Genomic DNA, 16,158 nt, shown 5'->3' with positions numbered 1-16,158 from the left:
CCCTGGATTTCATAGAACTAATTAACTGTATGTTGCAGCTTTGTCGACTCTGCAAAAGCATTAAAGGGGCATTCCATAGATGAACTATTTTGCTCCCTTAAAGTTGGGTGTCTCACATGAAACTGTCAGTTTCAGATCATCAGTCCCTATATGCATTGAGCTCCAAAAACACTGGATCCTACATTTCCCATAACGTAACTCAACAGAATCGTTAATGGCCTCTCCATAACTCCTAAATGCTTAAATCTCTCAAATACCACACCTCCAATTTCTTATGCAGACACTCACTTAAAATCAAGCCAAAGCCGAGATAACGCTGATGACATCACCATGGTTAATGCTCTAGTTCTTTTGGGTACGAATCTTGAATCTGTGTTATTTGCAGAATGTTTGTCAACACACGAAAAACTAGCAGCTGGCCACTAGCACCGCACACTACTCTACCAAACACTACCTCTGCACTACGCAAGTGCAACAGATGATCAGTCTCACTCTCATCCGCTGTGAGTGGTGGGTGGAAATCAATGGCGGTGTTGTTAATATTAATATGTTTTACTACAGTACATAGTAAAAATCAAGCAAAGCTCCCTATGGAAAACCATTATGAAAACCGTGTGTGCCATTGCTCCCTAGCTTATGGCAAATGAACAGAAAAGTAATCTGGCTGTTTGGGGGGGTAAACACTCAATATTGTGCGAGTAATGCAAAGCAAAAATTTGTGTCACTGGTGTTGAACACATTAAACAATCGCTGATAAAAATCTATCTGACGTAACTCGGGCTCCATAGATTCTACTCAATGTTATTTTTAGTCTTTTTCAACAATTTCCTTCCTCACTCTCTGATTCTCCCAGAAGTTATAGCAACAACCAAATGAAACACACTGTTACCGTGTGGATTTCTCTGGGTTTGATGGAAACATTTAAGATAATGTAAGTACACAACTCAAACAAAATATATAATAAAGCCACATGGCTCACCCGACAGTTCTGCTATAACTCAGTGCTTCTCATTCTCATCACTAGCATTTTAAAGGCAACATTCCCACGTCAGTATTTATTTGTCGGCTACTCTACTCCTCATTCCCTGCTTTGCTGAGTCTGGTGTTTCCTTATATGGATCGACAAGGTCTTGATGCAAAACATCCACATTAATCGTAGTCTACTTTGCATAATAATCTATTCCACTTGAGTTGGCTGACTGAATACTAGCACACCTGTAGTTCAGGCTCCTAAAACATGCATGAAACAGGTAGTGGAGTGCTATTTGCTTCAGCATAATATTTCCTGCAAAACAGGCAGCCAGAGAGGGATGATGGACACCAATATTTGCATTTACAGCAGCCAATAGTGTTGAATGTGTGTTACTCCAAATCAGTGAAAAAAGTTATATAGTTGTGCAAATGTGCAAGTTCTAAAAGAAACACACATGCTCATTTTTGGGCCTGATACCAGCTTAAAGGTGAGCTATAGAACAAAATATATTAGATAAAAACACTTAAACATTGATTTTGATTCCATGGGAAGTATTTTCCCAATAATTCACCAAGTGGTTTGAGTTGCCTCAACAGTTGCATAAAAATGTTACTTTTTGATGTTCACGGTTTAGTATTGTCAGAAAGCTAATAAAATAGTAGACATTTTGAAAATTTGTCCAGTAAATGAAAAATAAAATCCAGAAACTTCTGGAACAGAACCTACAAGTTTTGGTTTTACGTCAGCTTTGTATTGTATTGGACTCTTTCATCACTTGATCCAACAACAGGTATATTAGAGGAAGAACTGCCGTCAGTTACATCTCTGTCCTGCAGTTTTCTATCCATCTTTCAAACTTGAGTAACAATCCTGAGTCTGTTACCCCCCTTTTCTTCTCCCTTCCTCCACAACAATCCAATTAAACCATGATAGCATCTCATTCTTTTCACCGAGGGAGTCATTCAGGCCCGGATAAACACACAAACAAGACCAACAATGAACATCAAAAGCCATCGCTCCTCTGTTTTTTCTCTCCTTGATAGAGAGATGGAGAGATGGAGAGGAGGAGGGGAGCTGATGGAGGTAGCACTGCCTGGCTTGATGTAGAGTAAGGGAGGTGGGGGGTCACAGGGTGAAGGGGGGGGTCTTAGGGAGTCGAGCTGAGCGTCGCCGCAGGCTTGCTATTTCTGAACAAAAGGTTTCCAGGAGCCGAAAATCAATGTTAATCTGAGGCCACCTGGGCGTGTAAACAGAACCATAATGGAACTGTATACACCCACCCACCCACACATTCACTCACACACACACACACACACACACACACACACACACACACACACACACACACACACACACACACACACACACACAGTGAGAGGTGATACACCTACAGACAGAATACACAACAAATACACCTACACCTACACATACTGACCAGGGATCATATGTACTGTAGGCGAGTGTTTTATTTTCTGTTCACACTGCTGCAGGCAATCAGAGAGAATGACAGGATGAGATGAGCCACAGAAGGAGAGATTCTATGATCTAAAAAACATTCTGTAAAAGAATATAAAGTGAAAAAGGGAATATCTTTTGGAAGAATTTTGTTGATTTCAGTAGAATCCTGTCCTGGAAGTTTATAGTGGATCAACATCTTACGACCACACTTTGAGAGTGTATGGGAGTACATAGCTGACAAAAGTATTGAGTATAAAATTCATTCAAGAACTATTCAGTTTGCAAGTCAGCTTTTGAAAGCAGGTACAGATTTGTCAAACCAGAACCTGTTTTTAGTGCTCTTTAGTCTCTGTGTCTACTTTTTTTGTAGCTTGTTTGTGAGGGCACTCAACAACAATTGCAGGCTTCAACGGGACATGCCCACAGATCAGACGATACAGCAGGCCTACGTCACTTTCCTGTCGCCAGAATGACCACAACCCCTTCTGGGTGAAAGCAAGTGCTATGAAAGTGCCATTGCCAAATTAAATAAAGCTGGTAGCACCATGCTTAAAAGCCACTGTGTTGCATTTTGTATGACAAACAATGAAAAACATCACAGTGAAGGAAGAGATCAGTGACTTTAGGCCATCTGTGGACAGGATGAAAATTGTAAACTGTGGGACCCGGCCAATCAAGTGTCTGCAACAAACACTTGATCACAGGTTACTTAATGACATGAAATTACCTACATTACCTACCCTTTTTTCTATTTAATGATGCTAATTGTAGATCAACAACAACATAATATGGCTTTTTGCCATAGGATTAACTAAAAAGCAATAAGGTTATCATATTTTATGCTAATAAATTGGCCAAGACCTCAGAATAGGCATTTACTGCCAGTCAACTTTGAGGGGATATTTCCACACAAAAGGGGGTGGGCATGACGAATGGGCCCACATGGGCTTCTCTCATCTATATCAGATGAATAGTGTGTGACTTTATTAACTATATCACCAAGCTTTAGAAATCTGGTTAGGAGTGGTCCTTACTACTGAGTACTACAGTACCTACTTTCAAGTTGAGTCTGACTGTAAAGCACCGATATTTGGTGATTAGGCTCTGACACCAAGCTAGAGAGTGGGAAGTGAGGTTGATAATTTCCCTTTTAGTTGCAATTTTTCTGTTTTCTGCTATGTAGAACTTGTTATTACTGTTTGCAAAGCTCTGCTTCTCTAACTACTGTGAAGATGTGGGCAGTAGCTCAAAGTCTGCAATTCAGGCTTTAATCATTTACTAAACTCTTGAAAAGTTTGACATTTTAATTTGATGCTGGTGAGGAAAAGTCAGCTGATCAACATTTTCAAGTTCTCATTTTCTGGGAACCATGTTTATCTATACCAAATCTGAAGGCAAGCCAGCTAATATTTGTCAAGATTGCTGTCTGCAGTGCTGGACCAGCTGTGATCGTCATCACTAGAGCCTGCAACCATGGCTAAAAAAGACAAAAGACAACTGAGGAGAGTACGTAATGGCTCCTTAAAGGAAAGTGAGAGAGGGAGAGAGCAGAAGAGAGAGAGAGAGACAGGGAGAGAGAGAGAGAAAGAGAGAGAGAGAGGTAACATAAAGACGGGGAGAGAAAACAGAGACAGGTCAGTCCAGATCAGATCCAACCCTCTGGCTAATGTCAAGGCCTGTTAAAGTATATCTTTCTACAAACACACACACAAACGTACACTGTGTAGCAGCCTGAGGCTAACACATTTAGCTTCTCTGAATAAAACATTAAACAAAGAGCAGCTGCTCAGCAGAGAGAATCCAGCTTAAACAAAAAGCTCTTTTTAAACAGAGATCCCGCAACACTGGTGTAAAGACCCGTTTTTACACTGAACCAACCAGTGTGTGATGTTAGATTTCATGCCGGTGTCTGGAAGCAAAAGAAGCATGTCGTGATGTCGATTCGGCTGTTACTACTTCTGCTGCTGGCTTAAAGGCGGAACAACAATGCTCCCCCATTTTGTGTTTGTATTTTCATATGGAATAGCGAAGCAGAATAACATGGTGACATTCCCAAATTGGAGGAGCTGTATGAAATGGTCCCTTTTTTCCTCTTGTTTGTGATGAACCTCATTAATTGTCTTGTTTTCCTTTTAGCAGAGGAGTGAGATCAGGCTGTAAGTTCTTCATGGAATGAGAATTCTTTTGAATCACTGTAATCATGTAAGTACTTTAGTGGACAAGATGATGAAGTCATAAAAAGCAAATGCACTAATTTAATTGCTACCAAGGCACACAGAGACAAGACAAGAGAAATTATATTTTGGGAGCTGAACTTGTATAAAAAGTGTATTCATTTTGTATCTGTGGAGATAAGTTGGGTTTTTCCCTATTCACTAGTGGACAGTAGTGGAACTGCAGCTGGTCACAATTTGCCTCTTGACAGCAGCTTTCAGCCATGATAGATTACTTTGGTCATGTCACTTTATGTCATGTCACGTTTTATCAAGTCACCTTACACCGATCAGCCACAACAATACAGTCACTGACAGGTGATGTGAATTACAGTGATCATCACCATCACCATCATCACTGTGGACAACAACACCATTGTGGACCAAGTACAACCCCTTGGGGCCTCCAAATTCCCCAGATCCCAATCCGATTGGGCTTCTGTGGGATGTGCTAGAACAGGTCCGATCCATGGAGGCCCCACCCCCAAACATACCGGACCCATAAGGTCCACTGCAAACATCCCAGTGCCAGACACCACAGGAAACCCCCAGAGGTCTTATGACCATGCCTTGACAGGTCAGAGCTGTTTTGGCTGCACAACGGGTTGTGGCTGATCGGTGTATGTCATGTCACTTTATGTCATGTCAAGTTACATCATTTTAAGTTATGTCCTGTTATCATATTGGCATTGAATTCCAGGTTTTCATTCTTCAACAACCTCTATGTAACATTATGGCATGTTACGTTACATCATCTTGTGTCACATCATGTAATGCCACATCACAAAATGTCAAATCAGGTCCCATTATGCCACATAACAAATCACACCGCTTTACATGACGCCATATCATGCTGCATCACATCAAGTTAGATTTTGTCATGTCATGTCCTGTCATGTCAAGCAGTGTGATGTCAGGTTAGTTTATGCCACATTATGTCACATCATGACACCTAAGTTTATGTTAAGTCTCGTCATGCTACGTGTCATGTCACTTCAAACATTGTGTTACGTAATATCAAGTGACAACTGATGCATTGACATGTTGGTTTCAGCCTTTATCCGCCCAGGATCAAAGACACAATTAGACACAAAGACACAATTGCTGTACTCACTGGACTGCGGCAACATAGAGGTGTACACCTTGGGGTCAATGGTCCCCATGGGTGGTGGCAGCAACGGGTTGGTGAAGCTTCGTAGCGGGTGCGTGGGCCGTACGCAGGCAGTCGGGATGGTCCGGCCACTCCCAGTCTGGGCCTCCTCAGCTGCAGCTGTGGGAACAGCTGCAGGGGCCCCTGGGACTGGGCCAACCCCGGGAACATGCTCCCCGGGCGGGGCAGAGGCGCCGGGGAGAAGGGGAGGGGCCTGCTGTGTTGGTGGCTGCTGCTGGAGGAGAGGATTGGTGGAGGAGTCTGAAGGCATCACTGAGGAAGAGGGAGGAGGAGATGAAGATATGAAAAAATGATTGGGAGGATGATAAGAGATGTGTGTGTGATGGATTGGGGGATAGGAGGAAGAGAAGAAGGGGGACAAAGAGAAGGAGGGACAAAAGACAAAGTATTCAATTATTTTGAATCACAGTAAAATATAAACAAAGAATATATTGAAAAAAACAAAAAGCAGAACTTCAAAGGTGTAAATATTCTGCAACAAAGACCTCCATTGTTCTGCCAGACAGTATTATGCTGAAAACATGAGCCACCATTGTGTAAATGACTGCTGTTGCAGTAAGGTCAGGAGACAGACAATGTGTTTCTGTCACAAATGTAAATGTGAATATAAGTCTGCACAGACCTTCTGCTGCAGATTGTGTATGTTATGTATCTGTGGTCTTAAAAATGTTCAAACCCTACTATGTACATACTGTACATGATCTATATGTAATGGTCATGTTTGTCCGCAGTCTTTGTTCTTTGCTGTATTTTTCTTCATATTCTGTCATTTACACAGTGAAGTGCTCATGGATTTTTAAAACCTGCTTGACCTCAGCTGAATAATTGAATAAATGCATGCATGAAGAAAGCGTGAGTTCTGCCGGCTTTGCAGTTTCATTGTTTTTCCTTGTTGAGTGTGTTTTGTTGGCCTTTCTGTGTTGGCTGAATGTCTTCACACAGAGAAATCCTGTTTTATCTTGTCAGAGTTACATGTGAAAGAAAGAACAGGAGGAGGAAGGGGAGCTGAAATCTCTGAATATGTGCAGAAACACGCCTCTGATGTAATATAAGAGATGAAACTCCTCATGTAGCTATAGCCAGTCTGATCAGAGGGAACATGGGAGGAGGAGGCAGCCAGTAACTACATGTAGAGTTGCTGTGTGTTCATTAACCAGCTGAGACAAGAGCAAGAAACTAGAGGAATAGCTGAGAGAGGGAACATGACAGCTACTTGAAGACTGAGGGAACAAGGAGGAACGTAGATGATGGGAGGGGAAAGAGAAAGAGAGAGGGACTGAAGAGGAAGAAAGTAAGAATAACTTGCATGTTTGGCAGCAAGATGACAAGCCTGAAAGCTTTTTGTATTTCTACTTTTCTGTGCTTTTTCACAGAAAAGAGCTGAATGAAAGAAGTGAAGCAAAACAGCATATCAGTCTGATTATTAGGCTAAGATATTACAGTATCCTCAACATATAACTACCCATAAGCAAAGCATCAATTCCACCTGAGAGGATTATTGCTGTTTTTGCTGAGGAGGAGGATCACAGGATCAACACTAACCTGACTTTTCACCAATAATCCCTCCTCTTTTACCTCCTTTACCTTAATATTCCACATAAATCATTGTTACTTCCTTCAGTCAGTTGCCTATGGGTGGAAAACTACCTGATTAACAGATCACAGTGTGTAAAAATGCATGGTGCTCATTTTGATATTGTATATATTGCTAAGGGTCAGTGTTCGGTCTATTATCTTTCCAACTTACATAAAACATATTATCCCCGCACTCCAACACCAACTACATAATCATGTTAGTACTAAATTAAACCATAATTCAGATACTTTTCAGCAAGGCCACTCATTCTAAAACTTTTAACATTCATTCGGCAAATATATGCATATGCATAGAGAGAATGCCTCATTATAAATATTTTGGTATCTGACTGGGAAATAATCTTTGGTTTTCTGCACAGAAATAAGACCAGAGAAAAATATTCTTGAATGTTTAATTGTATTTATCAATCTGTACATTGAAAGGTTTCATATGTGGTGATCCCTACAGCACCCACCACTGCCATCTATCTTAGCTGTGAGATGGAGCCACCATTGCTTTGCACCATTCACTCACAGAATAGGATGTTGTTCCACATTCCTTGAATAAGAAAAAATGGAATTCTCTCACAGTGCAATTTATAGGTGATATAATCTGCCAAAGGCCTTACAGGCTGGACACACTGGATGTGTGTGCAGTGCTGCTGCGTGGCCTGCGTTACCTCTCATTTTTCATTTCGGCGGGTTGGACCGTTCACACTGGACACCTGAGACGCGTTTCTCATGCGCGTGGCTGCTGTGTCGTCTGATCTAGAGATTTTTCTTTCTGGCTCTTTCAGCGGGGTAAAGGAAAATCATGTCATTATATTTATTGATAATTATCAAAGTCAAACTCCATGTAAACAGACAGGGCAGCAGCAGCAGCAGCAGCAGCAGCAGCAGCAGCGCAGCTGACACGCAGCACACAGGCATCCAGTGTGTCCAGCCTGTCTGCCCCACTACAGCTGTCCCTATTTCAGATCTTGTTTAAATTGATTGTAAATGCTTTTAAATAGAATGTAATGTTATCTCTTTATCAAACTTGTATTCATTAATCTTATTCTATTTTAAACTTCATCTTAGTTATTTCTTCTATTATGTGAGGATGCCTCATCAATGGTCTTTTGAGGTAAAATAAAGGTTGTAAGTTGTGTCACACTGATGTTGTTGATACATTTTGATAGTTTCCAGACAAGGAGGATAATCCTACATACTTTACATAAAATTAAAATTAAGAAAAAAAAGAGAACACAACATTCAGAAAACATAATAAACAGAAAAGATGACAGGGAAAGGAGGATGTGTTCTCTTTTTCTATCAGCCCTGGTTTGATCTATGTCCACTCGTCCTTCCATCAGAAAGAAAGAGGTGATTTATCAAATGATTTATCTTTTTATTTTCAGTGTTTGCAGAGGCTTTGTGAGCTCAAAGCAAATGACTGGAGATACAGCTGTTCCTGTCTTGTTTCTTCTGAAAGTTAACCTCAATGTTTTTCAACTTTTTTTTTTTAGTTTTTTTATTTAGTTCTCAAAATGATTAGCATTTCTTTTTAAAGAAGTTGTGTTTTTTAACAGTGTAAATACACCAGTCTACAGCAAAGAGAACAGCTCATCTTTATCCCTCCCACTCTTTGGAAATAACCTCTACTGACTCCTGTAATAATGAAGTTGAAGTTAAAACTATCTGTCAACACACGATCACTGTACACAAGCTTTTGTAGAGTTATCCTGATCCATGACTATTTCAACCACTGAATTACTTCTGTGGGCGAATGTGGGAGGCTGTGAAGAAGATAAATACTCTGTCTTACTTTCAGTCCATAAATGTGATTTATTTTGTGTTTCTGTGATGGATAGTTCAGCTAGCTAGCTAAACTATTATTGTTGTAAAACTGCCAAAAAAGTGCAAAAGTTTCTCTTCTGGTTATTTGCCAATTACAAAGCAGTTTTAGGTTCATGGTTATGGTTCATGTATTTTCATGTAGCTGGCGAAAACAAAAATGTTTTATAATCAGATTCTGATCTGGCCAACAGAGACACATAGGATGTGGTCAAGTGTACAAGGAAATATCTTAAACTGTACCTGCATTTCACCTGAATGCTAGCTCGGTCTGTACCTGCATTTCACCTGAATGCTAGCTCGTTCTGTTCATCAAGTCAAGTATTATGGCAATGATGAAACTGGCATTTAACTCAGAGACATATTAAAAACATTATTAGTATTATAATATAATATAAAAACAATATTTTTGGCTCTTATCGTGAATGTGTTCACAAACAGCTGCCTATACAGCAGACACAAAGCAATGCTATCATGCTACCGGAGTCATGTTTTTTGACTCCTTGTCTAAGTTCAATATTCCTAATCATAGCTTTTTCTTGGATTCCACGAACTCCGGAGGGAATTACGTGTCTCTTTAGCTGCTAAATGCTCCAATATATTCAGCCGCTACTCTCTCACTTGTCTGTCTGCTGTTTGGTGCAGAGCATAGTGTACAGTGGGTTTATCACAGCTCGATTACTGAATTGACAAACGGCAAATGTGCCCAGAATTTAAAACTATGAGCTAAAAGAGTCTATAATGCTCGGTACAGCTGAGGGGGAACTGCAGAGTTGTTGATGATTCTTTGTGGGTTTGTCACTACCAGTGAAACCTAATATTACATTATACTTCATATTACACTTAAATATTTGATCCATTGTTTCTATTAAAATATTGATAAATTGCCCGATAGTATCATATATATCGTATATCATATTGTTTGAGTTCATTGAAGCAACTATTTTTGATTTACATTCTGTTTTTATGGCTGCATTGGTCCATTAAAAGGACATTTTCAACATGTCCCTTGCATCATCTTAGAAACATTTCACCAAAACTCAGCCAGACATATTTGGTATCTTTGGACTCTCTGTGATCCTAACTAGAATTTAGTTATGTAGGTTTGAATAAAGTTTGGACCAAAAACATGAGCAACCCACCAGACCAACCAGGCACTGATGGACACATTTACGTACACAGGTATGTCTTTAACCTTTTTTTCTTATCCTGGCTACTCACAAGGGAGCTTGCATGAAGAGTACAAGCAGTTGGAACCAACACATATGATGTGATGTGTGTCCTATTGTAGTTGTATAGCACTTTAAAAATGGCCTCTTATTCACCTTTTCATACATGCACGCACGCACAGACAAACACTCATTTTTTTATTCAGAAAGCTTTGGTGCTGATTCGATCCAAAAGGAATTGATTCAAGTTTCTGAATTTATCCAACTGGTTCTACATCAAACAATGTCTGACTTGGTCCCATTATTAGCCAAATGGAGCTCCATGATTGGGTGTGTGTTTCAGAAAGGCTATCTAGGATCACAGCTGACTCCTTACGGACACAATCTTGTACCTTTTACATTTCAAACTGTAAAACTCAGTGTCCCATTGTTTGTATAACTTTAAAGTTTAGGTTATCTCCCTCATTAACTGCCTCTGTATCTCTCGCTTCTTAGATCTGCCTCTCTGTCATTAGTTGCCCTACCCCACCCTTTTGTAAGCTCATTGTAAGTGTGTGTTCTGCCAGCAGTGATCAGCCCTCCCAGTGTGTCTGTTAATTCAATGACTCTGAAGCTTCTCCTCGTCTCTCTGCTGGTGTTAAATCACCGATACAAGCCGACCGGGAATTAGCCAATTACTGAATTACTGAATTACTGCTCCCCACCACGTCGTTTAGCATTTAGCTCTGCAGCAAAATTGGCCTTAAATACGACAGGGAAGAAAAGGAGGGGATAAGTGGAGAACGATTAGGATGCTGCAGTGTAAGCCCTGTTGTATTTATTAAAGGTTAAACTTGTATTATTATTATGAGCACTAGTATGTGTACTATGTGTACTACTATGAAGAGTTACAGTGGCCATAGTGCATACACCACACAAGTTATAATAGTAGAACATGAGTAAAAACCAAAAACTATGATAATCAAGTGTATCAGTGGTACTTGCTAATGTGTTGTATGTTCCCACTGTCTCTAGTAGCATGTGCTACTTTCATATAAATTGCATTTCATGAAAAGTCTGGTATTCAACAGTAGAGAGTACAGGCACTTTTACATTTTACTGTTTGGCGTACCATGACTTTTCCTTGAGTACTGGTACCAGTACTTTTTCTGCTCTCTCCTATCGTGCCGGGTACACACAGGCGGAGGGTGCTACAAAGCACTGCCTGCATCCTTTCAGGGCCCATGTTCACCAATTAGGCTGTTGAGACAGATTGCATTGCAGCCTGCTCGCGATCTGCAACGATTGTTTCAGCATCCCTTCTATCTTCTCTGTGTGCCATGAGAGAACTTGGCACGGAAAGACACTCATAACCTATTAGAAATAGTGTAACTGCTGATTGTGATTCTGTTTTTATGTACTTGTCCCTCATATTTGTCATAACACAGAGAGAGAGAGAGATGAGCAGAGACACACACAAGCTGCAGAGAAACCCCTCCCTTGCACATCATCACACAATTCTATGGTCCTTTCAACGTCATTGTTGCAGAATAAGCAATGTACCACTTATTCAGCGAAGGTTGCTATAAAGATCAGCGCTATGTGTGTATAAAGACAAAAGAAATCCCTCCGTCAGTAAACCGTTCCAGATCAGAGCAGAATCTGATGTGACTCCGGGTCTTTTTTCCTCCAGAAGGTCTGGCTCAACAACCGACTCTCTCCTCCAGAGCTGGGCGGCTCTGAGCAGTGGCTCTGACCTCCCCACAGTTGATGGTCAGCAAATGTTTTCTTGTCTCAGGTAATCAGGGTTTCTAGAGTGTAAAGCTCCCAGAATCCAATGAAGAGCATGACTTCACCTCTAACTTCAGCCTACACTCTCTGAATAACAGACATCTGGTGTTGTTCAAGTCACTTTATGGCTCAGAAATATTATTTAAATATTTAAAAATCCAAAGATATAAATGATACATTTGGTATATTGTTCTTCAATACTGTTATGATATGTGGCATAAAGCTGTTTGTGTTTTTGCTAATTTTAGCCTAGTTTGTCTGTAATATTCAGACTTCAGACTTTTGTTTAATGATTATGGTCTGTTACAGCTGTATATTCAAAATAAATGCAGCTGGGGTCAATTACATAGCTCAATATGGTTTTAGTGCTGTATTATTTTATTTACAGTTTTTTAATTTTAAATATATGAATCCAGTTTAAAATTCACATACATTATAAAATCTATAATGATGGTTAATGGTTTCAACAATGTGAACACGAGTCAGTAGGTCAGGAAGCCCCGACTGAAGAGTGTGAAAACAAGAACTACAGATGTACAGTCCTGTTGTGTTATCTGTTCTGTGTAGTATTTTCAGGTGTTTCAGTAATAATACCAATGCCTGGTGTGTATCTGTGTCTGTACAGTATTATCAGTAGTATAAGTATTATTAGTCGTAGTTTTGCAGTACATAGTGTATACCTACCAGAGTGTGAACAGACTGTGTTTGTCTCCACAGTTGATCCTGCTGCCGTCTGGCAGAGCAGCTTCATTCCTCAGGCTGTGAGACTCCTGAACTCATCCTCAGCACTCCACTATGAGTGTGTGTGTGTGTGTGTGTGTGTGTGTGTGTGTGTGTGTGTGTGTGTATAAGTGTGTGTGTAGCTTAGGGAATTACAACAGAAATGTCACGATACAATATTGCGTTGCATAATGTTAATCTTGTATCACTACTATTCTCAGTATTATTATCATTATTAGCAGTAGTATTGCAGTACCTGGTGTGTATCTGTCTCTCTATAGTAGTATTCTCACAAGCATTATTAGTAGTGTTATTGAAGTACCTGGTGTGTATCTGTGTTTGTACAGCAGTATCAGTAGTATGAAGTATTCGTAGTAATAGTATTGCAGTACCTGGTGTGTATCCTCTGTCCACAGTAAGGCTGGGGAAAGGCATGGGTCTCAGGCTGAACTTGTTGTGAGTGAAGCCGCAGGAAGGTGAAGGCAGGATTCCAGGATACTGAGACGAATCAAGAGCAGGCACTGGGATGGCACTGACCACCGCTGGAACAAATGATAAAACAACAATCAGTAAAACAGTGAAGTAAATACCTGACAGAACAAGCCGTATGCCTACGAGTCTCATGTACGGTATGTGTCTGTCTCTCCCTGTCTTTTTCATTTTAAATGCGTTCAATAATGCATTTTACAATGTTAATATTCTTATGCAGCGTTTGTGGAGACATTTCAAAAGTAAGCTGTGTACTGTATATTGATATTTCCCAACTCATATTGAAATCAATTCCAGTGAGCCAGCTGGAAAGAATTGACAATGAGGGAAACAGTAGATAATATAAAATTAATACATTTATATAGAATTGTTTTTTTGTTTTTAAAGGCATTCACTAATATGGTCCCATGGTTAATTAAGGGCCCACTGCCATGTTTGTGCACCCGACAAGTCTAACAAGCAGTGCACATTCAAGTAACGTGAATCTCAGCAGCCGTGCTTTTAATTCTTATGACTTTTACCAAAAGGGTAAAAGTGTTTGTAGGCAACGTTTGGGAGGAAAAGGTTCCCTTTCCTCTTCATAACTGGCTGCCTGACATCACAAATGTGCACCTGGGGACGTCAGTAGCAACATCATTCAGTGGCCACGCCCCCAGCTATACAACAAATATATGTCAACAAAAACTGACATTAACATACTTTTCACATTTTCTTTTACACAACCATGTGAGTGTTTGTAATATTCTTTATGTAGCACACATATCAATAGACCTTTGTCAGTTGAATTCTAACTGCGGGGGAAGAATTTTCTTCTGCCTCCTGTTCTTTTGAACCATGGTCTAATTCTACTAAGCCCTGATTGATACCAGTATTGATGGGAAAGTATTGATTATTTGGAAGCAGCAAGGCTGTGATCAGCAGCTTTAGGAGGTGTGTGGCTGTGTGCATTTATGCTGCAATCAGTTAAAGAGAAGCAGGATTTGATTACAGCAGTGAGATGACCAGAGATGAGCAAGTCAGATCAATACTGTTATTGATTGAGAATATTGATGATTTTGGTGCAGCGAGGCAGTGAGCTACAGGTTAATAGAGGTGTGTTTGTGTGTGTGTGTGAGTGAGTGAGAGAGTGAGAGAGTGAGACAGAGGGAGAGAGATGCCAAAGACAGAGATACAGAGAGAGACGAAGAAATGAATTTAGGGGACACAAAAATAAATAAAGACAGAGACAGAAATTACATAATAAACCGCAAAACAAGAAAACATGTGACAGACAAGTGTATAAATTAATATAAGACACTACACGCCAAAAATTCACCGTACTTCACATCACAATATTTAAAAACAAAGAAAAAGATTACTTGAAAAATGTCCTTAAATAATCAATCTGTGTACAACATTTATTTTCATATAAAACTTGTTATAACATTTTAACTGAGGTACTTCTTACCTCAACTTACGTTACTTCTATAGTAAAATAAAAGTAGCTGGCCATAACCTAAGCATGTGCAAAAAGTAACCACGAATTGTCTTTGGCAATGAATGATTGGACAATGTGCAATTGCAAAACAATACAGTAGCCTGTAGCAGTCCCTCCCTCCCTCTGATTGTATAGCAGTGCTAGCCAAGGGGGTATGGCATGGGAGGACAGTGAAGATCACGCACTCGGCCAAAATCTCTGTTAGCGTAACTAACACGTTATTATGTCCTAGCTGTATGTTCAGTGGTTGTCTGGTGTTCATGGCTTGACCTCGTGGTTTTGTCACTTTTGGTTCGCAAATGGAACAAGTTAGAATTAGATGGGAAAAACCAACTCAGAAAAGAAAAAGATGATTTAAAAAAGACAAAGAAGTAGATTTTGACAAGAAGAAAAGGCAGAGTTAAAAGACAGAAGAATTAATAAAAAGCTGGACAAAAGAAGACAGAAACACAGCAGCGCAGACTGAGCTGCAAAACTAACACAAACCGATAGAAACAGAGACACAGGGAGAAGAAAACCAGACAACAGACACAAAAAGATAAAAACAGCAGGTAGATAAAGAGATCAGTAGGTCTCTCTTCTGCAGAGCAGAGACGTGGTAGCAGAGGGAGAAAGTGAAGAAGCCTCGAGCTGCTTCAGTAGAAACAGAGAGAGACTGAGGGAGAGACAATGTCAACAGTGCAGACCCTGCAGGGCTTTAGATTTAACACCCCATCAACCAATCCCACATCATCTGCAAGAGGTCACCCTTTGGTTTAAGTCTTCACACACACACACACACACACACACACACACACACACACACACACACACACACACACACACACACACACACACACACACACACACACACACACACACACACACACACACACATACATTTTATTCAACCTGGCAATGTATCTTTTACAAAAGTGTGTTAATGGGGAGAAATGAAGCAATGGGACTATTATCCTTTCAGCAGTTTGATATTGATCAATTTAAATTTAACCCTGACCCTGAGCCCTGCGTATATATTTAAAATTTTGCAGGCAGTAATGCTTATTTGTAAAAATTGATTTAATAACCAGAATTTAAAACATCAGCATGAATATTTAGAACATGCATCAGAACCATCAGAAGTGCTTGTTAGATGGCTGTATAAATTCAGAAACAACTCCCCACACACACCTTTCAGCCCATCTTCATCAGAAAAACAACCATGCAAGTCAATGTGAAAGCAGCTAATAATGAGATGGGAGTCACTAGCAATCGACCTGTTCAGTTGTTTTGATATGACGATGTGTTGCACCATTAGAATGTTGGAA

General features: G+C 40.1%; 1 protein-coding gene across 1 annotated transcript in view; it reads right to left on the bottom strand.

Moving 5' to 3' along the window:
* Positions 1-16,158, bottom strand: part of dcc (DCC netrin 1 receptor) — a 245,377-nt gene that overhangs the window by 27,654 nt on the left and 201,565 nt on the right. The window contains exons 26-27 of the mRNA XM_073478346.1: positions 13,278-13,427; positions 5,759-6,067 (exon numbers count right to left, since the gene is read on the bottom strand). Of these exons, the coding sequence (XP_073334447.1) occupies positions 5,759-6,067; positions 13,278-13,427 (459 nt within the window). The remainder of the gene's footprint in view (positions 1-5,758; positions 6,068-13,277; positions 13,428-16,158) is intronic.

The sequence above is a fragment of the Pagrus major genome, chromosome 12, assembly GCF_040436345.1.
Source record: "Pagrus major chromosome 12, Pma_NU_1.0".
Lineage (NCBI taxonomy): Eukaryota > Metazoa > Chordata > Actinopteri > Spariformes > Sparidae > Pagrus > Pagrus major.
This window is presented reverse-complemented; position numbering and strand designations above follow the sequence as displayed.